At 49.6% G+C, this 13,677-nt stretch overlaps 4 protein-coding genes across 4 annotated transcripts; 2 read left to right on the top strand and 2 right to left on the bottom strand.

Moving 5' to 3' along the window:
* Positions 1–915: 915 nt before the first annotated feature.
* Positions 916–2,131, bottom strand: KY384_004098 (uncharacterized protein; the record flags this gene model as incomplete). Its single annotated transcript, XM_044812604.1, has 4 exons — positions 916–1,785; positions 1,833–2,001; positions 2,051–2,062; positions 2,118–2,131. The coding sequence occupies 4 exons, from the start codon at positions 2,129–2,131 to the stop codon at positions 916–918; spliced, it is 1,065 nt and encodes a 354-aa protein (XP_044670024.1).
* Positions 2,132–3,951: 1,820 nt separating this feature from the next.
* KY384_004097 (uncharacterized protein) lies at positions 3,952–7,739 on the top strand (the record flags this gene model as incomplete). Its single annotated transcript, XM_044812603.1, has 6 exons — positions 3,952–4,161; positions 4,453–4,593; positions 4,644–4,995; positions 5,044–5,682; positions 5,735–6,862; positions 6,910–7,739. The coding sequence occupies 6 exons, from the start codon at positions 3,952–3,954 to the stop codon at positions 7,737–7,739; spliced, it is 3,300 nt and encodes a 1,099-aa protein (XP_044670023.1).
* A 2,256-nt stretch (positions 7,740–9,995) lies between these two features.
* KY384_004096 (uncharacterized protein) lies at positions 9,996–12,161 on the bottom strand (the record flags this gene model as incomplete). Its single annotated transcript, XM_044812602.1, has 3 exons — positions 9,996–11,413; positions 11,461–11,804; positions 11,854–12,161. The coding sequence occupies 3 exons, from the start codon at positions 12,159–12,161 to the stop codon at positions 9,996–9,998; spliced, it is 2,070 nt and encodes a 689-aa protein (XP_044670022.1).
* A 364-nt stretch (positions 12,162–12,525) lies between these two features.
* On the top strand, positions 12,526–13,663 carry KY384_004095 (uncharacterized protein; the record flags this gene model as incomplete). Its single annotated transcript, XM_044812601.1, has 2 exons — positions 12,526–13,350; positions 13,394–13,663. 2 exons carry the CDS (start codon positions 12,526–12,528, stop codon positions 13,661–13,663), a joined length of 1,095 nt encoding a protein of 364 aa, XP_044670021.1.
* Between the last annotated feature and the right edge of the window lie 14 nt (positions 13,664–13,677).

Below are 13,677 nucleotides of genomic sequence, written 5' to 3'. Positions count from 1 at the left end.
TGGAATGTTTCGAATGGGCAAGAGCGCTCCTTGTACCTCAGGGCGACATTAACCAAGTTGCATCGCCACAGCGAGTATTAGGATGGTGATATATGACTCGAGGACGAGGTAGTTGGGGGAGTGGCCAGTCGTGTCTGGTAAGGGGTCTCAGGTGCGCAAGGGTACATCCGGCAGTCAGAATTTGTCGCCAGATCACAGCCAAGACTTTCAGTCAATCACGCCAATTTGGCCCAATCTTATCAGCCCCCGCAAGCGGCCCCTCGTCAAACTCGCCTGTAAGGCGTGTGTCTTGATGAGTCCAACTCATATAAAGGCATTGAGAAGGGCTGCCCTACGCAGTGGATGAGGGGTCGGCCTGATCACCCTCAGAGGTTTCCGTCACCTGTTACTCCACTTGCCTGACAGCATGCTTGGAGATTATGCGAGATGTTACGAGAACCAATGGAGGCTAGCTTCCGCCCAAAAGAGACTGCAATTTATGCATGCCGATAAGCCAAAATGAAGAGTTGTGATACGCTCATTAGACCTTCGTAAGAATAATTAATATATACTTCAAGCACTGCTTCCATTTCTCGTGATTCCCATCTAATCTGGTATTACCACAGCATCAGTACATGCCTCTTCGAGCCTTCTCATATTCATGCATGATGTGCGAAAGTAGTATGTTCTTGTTCAAAAAGAGCATGGCAGGCATGCTGCTTAACAATATCCACCTCCATTCGACCCAGCGTCCCTTTTAAGACTCGTGCCGCATTGAGGTTATACACTGCATACGGCTGTAAGGCATCGAACTAGCCTGTGGCTCTCTCTAACTGTGAGGCCTTTCCTGTCACCTGACAAAACACACTGTGTAGCAGATCGCATCACTCCCTAGAGTCATGCGTTAGCATTGCAAGCGCATGATGTCTGCAATTCTTACTCCATGCTTCGCTGTACGGATCGCCGTAGTTGTCGATTGTAAAGCTTCTTTTCGTCGGCGGAGCCCCAATAAAGCTTTGATGCTTCAGGGTGCACAAGTGTTCGTGGATCATAAGGTGTATCTGCATCCTCAATGGCTTCAACAACCGCATCAATGTGGCTTTTGACATCATCTTGGCGCTTTGGAATGTAGCAAAGAATCCCATCTTTGGTAACACGATGATGGTAGATTTTGGTCTCAAAGATCACTCGTGGAAGCTCATCTGGAAAGCGTTTGCTAAAGGCAATCTTGATTTTGAACATACCGCCTTCAAGATTCGTCATAGGCCGTCCAAAGAAGATGAGGCGCCACATGAACGGGTTTTGGTCAATAAGCTCCATGTCAAGCGTAACTACGTCGTTCTTTTTGTAGGATTCCTTGATCTGGTGAAACTGTCGCCCCATCATCGAAGCTACTGATGTGTCTTTGCGAACTTCCAAGGCACCTTCCCGTGCCCAATACTCGACCTCGCGAGTCAGGACGGCTTGAATTAGCTCCATGCGTCGCTTCAGCTCTGGGTAATAGAATTTTCCACCCATAGTGTTGCCACCTCCTTCGAAAGGCATTTGCACAAAATCTTGGTCGGGTTTGATTGACTTTTGCCCCTCTGCAATAGTGGCCATGTATGTATCGTAATACCACAGGAACCTTCGCTTGCACAAGTCGTTGAATGGCTCATATGGCGGAGCCGCTGGCTCTACATCATACTCCGTACGAATCACATTCTCTTCTAAGACGGGAAAGTCGTCGACTGTTCCATCAGAATGAATACCTAGATAGTCTTCTAATCGCTGGATGATCGCAATTCGGATGGTTTCGTGTCTGATCTGAATTGTTTCAGATAGGTTCACTTTATTTGCAAGAAGCTTGTTACCTTTGCTACGTAGTGGGCTTGGTTCTTTTTGTCATCTTTGCTATTCGCATTTTCAAAGCCCGGCTCATTCTCAAAAGGATTGGGAGACATTAGGCTTTGGATTGATATCAGAATTGATTCGAGACCTTGGGCAGATGACCACTCCTCGCCACGTTCGCCTCGCCACGTCCTGTACGGGTGTTTGTTAGCGGAACATTCAATCTTGTCTTGTAGCATACCCCAAGATCGATCTGCGTCAGTTAGCCCATGGATATCACATTTTTCGGCGCCTACCTACAAGCAAACCTTGCCACCTGCATAGATATTGGGATTGAAGCGACATCTGCCGCCGTTGGTCGTTCTTGCTAGCACAGATGGCGACTTTCCGGGATATTCTATTGCAAGTCGGAAGGGCTTCCCAAGTCGCAAACATGGACACCAACGAACCTTGTGGGAATTTGATACTGAACTAAAGTTCTGAAGATTAGCCGCTACGGAATTGAAAAGCTGTGCTTTGTGCGGACCTCAAAAAAGCCAAATTCATATGGTGTATCTGGAGGACCTATTATAAGGGCCCTGACATTCCGTATGTCGCTGTCCCGACACGTTGCCGTGATTGCTGGAGAATTGTTAGATTTAGTGCAGCAAAAGAGCTCCCACAGGGCAAGCCAAGCGTACATAAATCTGTGTTCTTCTGGATGTCGTGCAGTTCCTTTCACCTTCAGGATACCGCTCATCTAGATGCCAGTGATGTTGAACTCACTTTAGAAATGCGAAAAATGCTGTGGTCAGCCATCTGGCCGTTGATAAGCAGCGGTGAAGGATCTCGAGACGGTTGGCCCAGACGTCAAAGGATTCGTAGAAGGGTTGAGCTGGAAGTATCACGAGCAAAGGTTCTTCATGAGTCACAGACGAGGCAGAGTGGCAGTGCACTTTAGAATACTTTAGAGCCTCACGACTTGCAGAGAAGGCTGTGGGACCCAGGTCTGATATCGTTTCGTAACAGATCTTTGTCGGGCGAGGACTTCTGAGAATCTTCCCAGCAATGGCTCTTCTTCCAATCTTGGTTTAGCACGGTAATAAGCTGCTGCAATAGGGTAAAGCGAATAACCATGGTACGGAAGTCATCACATTGAGAGGCAGAATACGGTTGGTGGAGCCTGGAAAGCTGGAGCAATGCCCTCAGCCCTACCCGCAGCTGGCGACAGATATCTGACAATGTACAACCACAGGACAGGTGGAGGAACGAACGCGTAATGCGATGAATACTTCAAAATCAAGTATATCGAGACCCTCATAGCATCTCTAGATATCTTTTGGCCTTTCATCAGTTGGCGGCAGCCGGAGACTGAAACCAGAAGATTATGACCTTTATAGTCCTAATAGGGGGCGGCTCCCCACTATTCATAGGCTAATTTCAAGCTAGGGAGATCATGGAAACATCATTGATCTCGTGAAATATTTCGAGCCTTCAAACTCGTCCAAAACCTCTGTACACCACCTCTGTCGGCCCATCTGGCTTTCGCATAATCATCTACACGGCTTTGCGCTCTCATTGCTCGTCACCATCGACCAGACAATCAACAGACTAGCTTGGGGCCTTTGGTGGAGATTGCTAGAGGTCAAGAGCTGCGCGCGCAGGAGCAGATCCCATACACCCGTTTCTCATCACTACCGTCCTCAGTCGCTCCTTGGAATCACTCAACTGTCCGACGAACCCATTTGGCGTACGTGACACTGGCGCCGCGACCGAGCCATACCTCGCGGTTACAATCATCCATGCGCACAACGGACGGCGTTTCACTGACGAAGATCTCATAGAGGAAACTAATTCGACAGTCTTACACTCGGGTGGCAGACTGGGGCACATTCCCTCACAATTTGATGGGCACAGGATACAGGCCCTGAAGCCTGCTGGGTCGGCTGTTGACCCATAAAAATCGTACAAGAGTAGGACACAAGATTGCTCAAAGAGCCTCGAGTCTACTTGAATAATACTGTAGAAGGGGTGCTTGCATCATCATGATCAGTCCGCACGCTGAGTCCAGAACTTCTACAGAACGAGCTGCTAGGGACGGCGGTTACGGTTATCAAGGAGGCTATCGACAACAAAATTATCAGTCTCCAAACATTCCATCCAATGCAGCCTATGCTGGCGGTAGAAACGGCTTTGGACCCGTCGATGTTCCCGTACGAAACGGCAGCGCCTCTGGACCCGCAAACCCTGCACAAAACGGCAATCTTGCTCCGACCAACGATCCGCGTGGTGGTAGAGGACGACTTCCAAACACAGACGCTCCTCCAAGAGAAAGATCACGGACCGGTGGAAAAAGTAGTGGACCAAGAATATGTAAGAAGTGTGACCAGCAGTTGACTGGGCAGTTCGTGAGGGCTCTCGGAGGCACGTTTCATTTAGACTGCTTTCTCTGTCGAGTGAGTTTCCTCAATAGCTATGTGCAGACGTCGTACTGATTCTCCAACAAGGATTGCGGCCAAGTCGTAGCTTCTAAATTCTTTCCAGTTGACGAAGAAAACGGCGAAGGCCAATACCCACTTTGTGAAGTAGACTACTTCCGACGTCTGGACCTCTTATGTTACGAGTGCGGGGGTGCATTGCGCGGGTCATACATCACTGCTCTAGACAGAAAATATCATATCGAGCATTTCACCTGCTCGGTATGCCCAACGGTATTTGGCGCTCAAGATAGCTACTACGAACATGAAGGAAAAGTCTATTGTCATTACCACTACTCTACGCAATATGCGCAACGGTGCAACGGATGTCAGACGGCGATTCTTAAACAGTTCGTGGAGATCTATAGAAACGGACAGAACCAACATTGGCATCCTGAATGCTATATGATCCACAAGTTTTGGAATGTACGGTTGGCACAAGGTCCAGAATCAGAATTGTTACAGTATGATGAGAATGCTTCTGCAGAAACAAGGGATAGGGTCAAGAATGAAGAAGAACATATGGAACACAAAGTCTATCAAATTTGGAGTGTGTTGTCGGCCTTTGAAGAATCTTCAGCGGCATGCATCTCGGACATGCTCTTACATGTCAGCAACGGAGCCTACATGGAGAGCGTTATGGTAGCTAAGAAATTCATTTGGCACGTCGACATTCTATTCGCTGCAACAGACCGCTTGGATCAATTAGTCACGTCAGAAGGCTCCAAATGTAAGTTATACCTCCTGTTGGTCATTGGTTATCTAGCTAACCAAACAGCGCTTTCATATGGTCGGGAAGCCAAACTACTGTGCAAGAAAATCGTCGCATTCTTTACTCTCCTCTCAAAGTCCCAGGAAACTGGTGTTCGAAAGCTCGGCGTTACGCAAGAGCTACTCTCTCTTGTGACAGGCCTGGCCCACTACTTAAAACTCTTGATACGCATTGATCTCCAGGGGTCCTTAAGATTGGAGAAGGAAAAGCAGAGTGCTGCAGGTCTCAATCAGTTCCTCAAAGATCTTCAAGATCTCGATTCTCTGAAGGACGCAGATCAATCTTTGAGTATGACAGCTGGTGTCGTCGAGTTGGCGAAAGATCAATCGGACCTGTGTTACCGATGTCAGGAGTCAATTGACGAAGAGTGTGTAAAAATGGATCAATATCGCTGGCATAAGAATCACTTGCTTTGTGAGTACTGTCAGAGTATTCTTGGCGATAGCATGAACGAGGCGCTCTGGAGCACTAGAGAAAACGTGGTGGTATGCCGAAGATGTCAAAAAGAAAAACGGAAAGCATCTGACGCAGTGGCTCCTTTTGAGTCGATCTCACGCCTGCAACAATATGTTTATCTGCTCCGTGTCGCTCTAGCCCGCTTGTTGTCAGTACTTCGTAAGGGTGGTGCTTTGCCACATACTTCAGGTGAGTGGGCTTCCACTTCTGGAAGCTATGCGACTAACTACAGATCTGTCAGACGACCCTAACTTGCAAACCTACGACTCAAATGAAGGCCACAAACTGAACGACAGTGGCCAAGTTAATCCCCCGTTATTACGGGCTGGGTCAAGGTCAAAATCATATGCCGGCACAGCATCGGCTACAGCGGAGGACAGGACATCAACATACGAGCAGACAGTAGGCGAAATGAAGAGACTGCGCTCAACGCGCATGGATACTCAACTATCAACCAACCTGAAGACAGCGCGAACGTCACGAATACTGGATGGCCCCGAGGCAAGTGGCTCTGGTCAGGGCGGTCCAGGAAAGACCAATGGACTGCGGATAGAGGAGGATAAGAGCCCCAAACCCGATACTGTTTCCAATCTTACCTTTGGCAACGCGGACGCGCTTACACTCGACGACATTCCACGAATCGTTGCCGCCGAGCAAGCAAAGGAGCAACGGCCAAACGCCTATAAGCATGCTGGCCAGTCGTTGATATCTAGTGGACGACAACCAAAACTGCTCTCTGCTCATCAGAGAAGCGTATCAGATGGAAACAACCTCGACCTACCAGGAAACGACTCTATACCACAACGGACCAAGAGATACTTTTCTGAACTCTCCGCGCTCGAGTACTTTATTGTAAGGCACGTTGCAGTCTTGTCAATGGAGCCACTTCTTGAAGGTAACTATAATCTTGAAGATCTTCTCAATCTTATTGAAACGAGGAAGCCGACGTTCTGGGGCAAATTTGGTAAAGCCTTTGCCAAAGGCGATCAACAAGCCTTTGAGAGGAATGCGAAGCCTAAAGGCGGCAAGAAGAAGGGAGTCTTCGGCGTTCCGTTGGATGTTCTAGTGGATAGAGAAGGTGTCGAGTCTACCTTTGGAGTGGGTCCAGGTGCTTTGCGAGTGCCAGACGTGATTGATGAAGCTATTTCCGCCATGAGAGGCATGGATATGTCTGTTGAGGGAGTCTTCCGTAAAAATGGAAATATTAAGGGACTGAGAGAACTAGCCGAGAGGCTTGATTCTAAAGCAGACGTGGACTTGTCCAGGGAGAGCCCAGTCCAGGTCGCCGCCTTACTCAAGAAATTCTTGAGGGAACTGCCCGATCCTCTGATGACACACAAATTGTATCGACTGTTCATCACCTCCCAGAGTAAGTCTGCTCAGTGTGAGTGCACCTTGCACGACTAATCCGAATAGGAATAAATGACCTCGATAAACGACGTAGAGTGTTGCACTTAGCATGCTGTCTTCTACCAAAGACTCATCGGGACACGCTAGAAGTCCTGTTCGCATTTTTGGTTTGGGTCTCTTCGTTCTCGCAAGTTGACGAAGAGAGCGGCAGCAAGATGGACACCCACAATCTTGCTACGGTCATCGCACCTAATATTCTGAAAGAAAAGCCTACAGCAGCTGCGGCTATGGACGATAGTAGTTTTTTGGCAATAGAAGCGGTGAATTGCATTCTTGAATACAACGATCAGATGTGTGAGGTGGGTAAAAAGTCACGAATCCCAACAATTTTGTCTAACGGTTTCATGCAGGTCCCAGAGGATTTGCAATCTATTCTGAATGACTCCTCATTATTCAACAATAGTTCTGACATTACCACGAAAGAGATCCTCAAGCGCTACGGCGATATTGGCCGACAGACTCACAAACCCACGATTCATGAACGTCCCGACTCTCCACCACCTCGGTCGAAAGACAGCAACAATACTCCCCAATCTGCGAAGGCGGCGGCCCCTATCATCACTCACGTAGACACTGATCCCTACCAATCCTCTGCTTGGCCAAAGGACTCGAGTGTCCGGCACGTGCAAGGTCAACAGCAAGATCTACCAACATTTCCCTCTACGTCAGACAACACGCCGCCCCAGCATTTTGACTTCTCGAATCCTGCAAGCCCATATCATCGCAGAGGAGGTAGCAGCGAGAGTCAAGTGAGTGGTCACTCCATGAATGGGTTCGGTCATGGGTACAAGCCGTCTAGTCTTGGCAAGCCTAATGGTCATGGTGCGACTGGATGATCCGTCTTTCCCACTAGATCGGTAAACGAAGGCCTACACTTTGGCCACTTCGAAGGCACTCATCAATGAGGCATGGTGAACGCGGAGTAGCACAGGACGTCATAAAACAGCCAGAAAGAGGGTTCTAAAGGGTCGGAGTCGACCAGAAGGAACCCCTTCCCGAGCAGAGAGGCGGGACGACCATATCAATGATTGGGAGAGCCTGCATCGACTAAGCACACCCTCAGGCCAAACCATACGAGCAATGAGACACAATCACTAGCGCAGCGATTCCTCTTGGACAAGCAAAATCAGCGCATTACGAATGGCTGGCATGTCATGTGCATGGGGCGGAAGGGGCGTTTGGAAAAACTGTTCATGAATGCTTTTGTTGAAAGGCAACTTTTGATGAATGTTCTGACGAGGCGGTGAAAGCCGTTCTTATTTTCTCTGCTTTTGAATGTCACAGGGCTTCTTCAGGCAGTCGAGGCGAGTTGTCTGCTGGCAAATAGGTACTCTGTATAATGTGAAATGTTCTGATTGGTCTTTTCGTTGCTCATCAATACTCTGTCATTTCCTTCTCCATGAAAAAGTGCAATGTGGACCTACTACTTCAGGTAATGCCCCGTCGTTCGCGCTTTGCAGTTCGCAGATCCTGTCACGTCTCAGGTCAGTCTTGGGTGCTTCTGAGACAATTCTGGGATACAACATCCCGCAGTCACCCGGCGTTCTATGAATCTCCAAACCCAGGCCGGACAACCACTGACTTTCTCGGCGACACAAAACACGCCCTGGGGCCAGAAACGTACAGACGGGACGGGATCACGAGCGGCTCCATCTTTCCTATTCCTTGGCGGCGTTTTGCATCAGATTTCTATACGCGCACAGCGAAAGCATCAGCACCCAACAAAGCCTCCACTCAGGAAGCTCAAGCTTTTCTACTCCAAGACGTACGAAAAGGGCAAGTAGCTGTCAGTAACCTTGTCCCAGAGTGCTACAACCTAACGTCTACAGTCCCGTGCCCGTACTCCACAGAATTCGCCCTGACGTACGAGCGATGCCATGAAACCCATTTCGCCCCCCCATAGTGCTGGAGGTATGCAATGAACGGAGCACGCTCTGCTTCAGCTTACGAGATTGGATGGTCGAGCAAGAGTGAGCAGAGGTAGGTGGGTAGGTGGGTTGGTTTGCTCCTCTGGATTGACGTCAAGTCAGGAACGAGGCCGGAATATAAAGGTACCATATTTCTCGACCAGTCATGTCAGTAATCTTAAGTTGAACAAGTCCTTTTCACTTTCGTTCTAGATCTCCTCGTTATTTCTTCGCCCACAGTGGCTGTACCATAGCACTTCTTCATCAATTCTAATACCTATCCTCATCCCACCCCACCCATATACATCACACACTTCCCCATCGCCCACCACCTACCAAATAACAAACACAGAATGCAACTCCCCACCCTTAACCTCCTCCTCCTCCTCGCCCTCACCACCACCCCCCTCATCACCTCCCTCGCCCTCCCCAACCCCAACGCCCACCCCGATACAGAAATCCTCACAAAACGCTGCGCGGCCTGCCACGCTTCCGGCGCGCTCTCCAACAAATGCGGAGGCAGCTGCCCCTCCGTGTCCGCCTCAGACTTCACCTCTGCCTGCCAAAGCGTCGGCATTAACGCTCTCAGCGGCGGCCTCGGAGGCGCAGGCGGCATCATCGGCAGTCTTATGGGGAGTATTGGCGCTAGTCTCGGCGGCTCTTTTGGTCTCGGAGGCGGTGGTAGTGCGAGCGTGGGCACTGGCGGTGGTAGTGCGAGCGTGGGCACTGGCGGTGGTAGTGCAAGCGCGGGCACTGGCGGTGGTAGTGGCGGCGTGAGTGTCGGGGCGGGGGCGGGTATCGATCTCGATATCAGCGCGCTGCTGAGCGCGAATGTCTTCTCGAGTGGGCAGTGGGGCAGTGTTTGCTCAAAATTGGGCATTCCGCAGGATAGTCAGGCCGTGACGGTGCAACCGGCAACGTCGACTACGCAGCAGTCCGCGGCGCAGTCGCAGTCGGCGGATACGTCGAGTTCGAGTGGGAGTACGGGGGGTGATACTTCTAGTGGGGGTGAGTGCGGTGAGTGTGAGTCGTCTTAGTTGTTGTGCTCGGGGTTTCAGGGGGCATGAAAAGGGGGGAGACGTAATGATATGGGCTGAGCGTTGGGAATAAGCAGGTAATGGTTAATTATTGGGTACAAAAGCTTTAAACCTAGTATAAGGAGGTAATATCATCAATCATCGATCATCAATCATCAGACTCGTCAGTGCTTTCATTTACATCACCTTCAATTTCAGTCTCGACTTCATCACTTTGCTCACCTTCAGCATCAAGGTCTTCCCCTAACTTATCTTCCTCTTCGGGCTGTTCTTCGATCTGAAATTCACCAACGATATCCCACCGGTCACTCTTCGCGCTTTTGCTGAGATACTTTACAAACCGCATGGTGTTATTATCTCGGAGAACGATTCCAAGCTTATTCCATCCCATCGGCATCGTGAACAGCACGGCGTCATCATCGTCATCTTGCGCTTGATAGATTGCGGGATCTGCTTTCAACTTTCGAGCTTTTGTCGCTCGCCCTCCAGTGCTCATGTCCGCCGGTACTGTGACTCCAGGATCACTTCCTTCGTCTCCATCTTCCGCATCGTCAGTGGCCATGTAGGCTAGATAGCCGCCGACTTCTGTCTCCTCACCAGACTCTTCGACATTAGATGCCGATGCATCATCCTTAGCTTTCGTGCTGCCAGTCGGTGAGCTTTCTGCAACTTGTGTAGGAGACACAAAAGAGGGCGTGATGGCAAGGCAGATTTCAAGCCGCGGTTCATCTTTCTCATATCCTTGAGCTAAGGTGTAATCGTAACCCCTGCGGAATTGACGTGCTATGGAATCGTGTGACAAGGGTTGTTGACCCGTAGCCAGACAGAGCCATTTCCGAAAAGCGGACGAAGGTATGAGGTCGTCCAGAATTTCTTGCATTGGAGACTTTGTCGAGGGCTCCCGTTGGTACAAGAAGCGGTGCTTATGAGGAGGACGAGCAACATCCCACTGAGCGTCATCCTCACTCCTGGGCAGCGAAGTAATATAGTCATACAATCTTGAAGAGAAAGTTCTGGAGAAGAATTGGTCCAGAGTGATAAAACAGTCATCGATGAATGTGCTATTCACTGTCTCCAAGGTATCAGGCGTCAAGTACGTTGGAGCCAGAAATTTCAAAAGATGGTCGAGATCGGCTTCAGTCAAATCTGGAGCAATTGCTTGCTCTGTGTCTGCTTTCAAGTCATCTGGATATGTCACAATGCATTGTTGCGGTCTATCATGGACATCTGCTGTTCCTTGAAGTTGAGCTAGACTACTCTTCTCCGCTATGCTGGCCTCTTCGCCTGCATTGTAGCCATCCTCACCTTCCTGAGGAATGTGATACCATCCACTTATTGCTATGCGTGTTCTTGCATCATCCGATTCATGATTCGCCTCAATTGACCTGGGATACACTTCTTCTACGTCATGGAAGCTTTGTCCAGGCTGGACGGCGAAGAAACTCAATTGATTAAAGGCAGGAGGTATGGACACAGTGTGATCAGGAGATGGCACAAGCAATTCATGGCCTTCCTTGTCTTTCACATGGTTTGTAGGAAAAAGTCTGAGTGCGCCCCCCATTCTGCCTGCCAGGGCGCATCGGGATCTGTCAAATAAAGGATATAGCTGATACGTCTTGTTCCAATCACGTCATCATGGCAAAGAAGGTGGCAGCCAGGCGTGTAAACATTGATAGCCATATCGGTCTTCTTGCCTGACACAGCAGAGGAGCCGGTGACCTCACACAGATATCTTCTGAAATCCTGCGAATACATAGCATCACGCAATTCTTTGAGCGAAGGTAAAAGCCTGAGAGAGGCATCATCAAGCCCATCAAGATTAGCTAGGTCTCCAGACTGATGAATCTTGTAGATGTCTGTCTCTTTTGGCGTGAACGAGAGGTTGCCTTGAACTTCAGAGCGAACTTTTCGAAGTAACGCAGGATCGATAAGATCTGGAATGACGCCATGCTTGTAGCTGATGATTGTCAGACGTTGATTCTAGCCTTATGCTTGGCGCATCTCACGGAGTAGAAGCATCATAGTGCCCACGTTGCTTTGCAGTTGCTGCTTTGTCGAATAGCCCTGGGCGGAAGTGATGTCTATCAGATTCTGAGCCATTGCTTTCGCGAACTTTCCTTTTGGGGGGCGTTGGATCAATTTCGACATCCTCGGCCTTTCTCTTCGCCATTGCGAATACTTTGGCTCTATCGGGCTCTTCAATGGCGACCAAGGCTGCTGCAAAGAGGACTGTGGGAAAGTCGCTCGTTAGAATCTCGATCAACGCCGGGTAGCCATAGTGGACGACATGCGCCCACAGGGACTCCGCATTCATCAAGGTTCGCTGGAAGACCATGCCTTATGAATTTCAATTGCCCACGACCTCAGGTCTTTCTTTCACTGCAGCATTTAGCAGTGAAACGCATCCATCGCTACCTCAAGTGGCCACAGTTCAACGGAACGTGCTTCGCAATGTCTTGAAGAAATATAAACGAACCCCAGCTTCGGCCAAAGCCTCTGCTCTGAGTACTGTTCAAGCAGCTCTGAACGACTATATTCCTTATCTGCTAGCTTTTGATGCGGGTCTGTCTGGTAAGCCAGTCAGCGGTGAGGATATTGATGTCTCCCTACGTAAAGAGGTGGAAGTACAATGGCGTTCCACTCTTTCGTCTACCTTCGTCGGGCGCGATCCGCCACGAATGAACGGCAGAGGCCTTGACTTTGAAATTCAGTTTGCTCTGACATGCCTAGCCTATACTCACACCCTGCTTGCTCGCTCGTCTCTGCTCACGCTTTATGCTTCAACGTCCCCGTCGGTTGACGAACGCGTCAAAATCGTCCAAAGCGCAACGAAGCACTTTCTGGCTACCAACTCTATTCATGTATGGCTGGCAACTTGTGCAATGGAGATAGATGCCTCGCAGGCTGTCATTGAGACGCTATCCCAGACGCAATCTGCACTTGCTGCTCTCGCAATGGCTGAAGCTACTCTTCTCGCTGTGTTGAAAGACGACCCATATCCTTTTGTTATTGCGCAGTCTAGAGATAAAAACGACAAAGATTGGATGATCAAAGCGCCGGAGATACCAAAAGTGCGTGCACACCTCTTCGCTCGACTTTGTTTATCGGCATATGAGCACGCTGGAAGGGCCGAGGCTGGCTTGAGTGGAAGTGGCAGGGTCGGCACAGATGTGCTGGAATATCTCAAAGATCTAAGAAAGACAGCACTGGCAAAGGCTGGTAGGTTCTTTGGTATCGATGCGGAGCTTGCAGGTGAGACTGGCAAAGGAATTGCATGGTTGAAGGGAGCAAAGGCGCAATTAGGGTTCAAGGACGAGGGTCATGAGGAAACGACTGCTTTTGCGAAGTTGAGAGGTCTGAGTAAAAACATCAGAGAGAAGCGTGAGGACAGGAAGATTGAGAAAGGCGGGCAATTGGGAGGCGCCGCTGGAAGATTGGAAGAGCTTGGTGTTCTTGGACACTTGCAAACGAAGTGGGTCAAGATGAATGACACTGTATGCTCCGTTTTTGTGGATGATGCATGTTGTAGATCTGATAGTGCAATAGATGAATACACAGCTGATACCACCCTTCGAGCCACTTCTTGCCAATATGCCGTCCGGTAGAGACATCCACTCATCGCAGCCTTTCGTCAAGCCGACACTAGATGAAGAAACACTGTCAAGGCTACGAGCTCCACCAGAGAGAGCCGGTCTGCTGGACGACGGCCAAGACATAGAGAGCAGTGACGACGATGACGATCGAGCGAAGCATAGCGCTGACATCCCGGGCACATTTCCCGGAGGCTCGACACAGAGCACCGAGCCCTATTACTGACACGAGAAAAGGAC

This window comes from Bacidia gigantensis, assembly GCF_019456465.1.
Source record: "Bacidia gigantensis strain McMullin 20006 chromosome Unknown contig_231, whole genome shotgun sequence".
NCBI classification, from domain to species: domain Eukaryota; kingdom Fungi; phylum Ascomycota; class Lecanoromycetes; order Lecanorales; family Ramalinaceae; genus Bacidia; species Bacidia gigantensis.
Note: the sequence above shows the minus strand (reverse complement) of the source record. Positions and strands in the feature narration are given on the sequence as shown.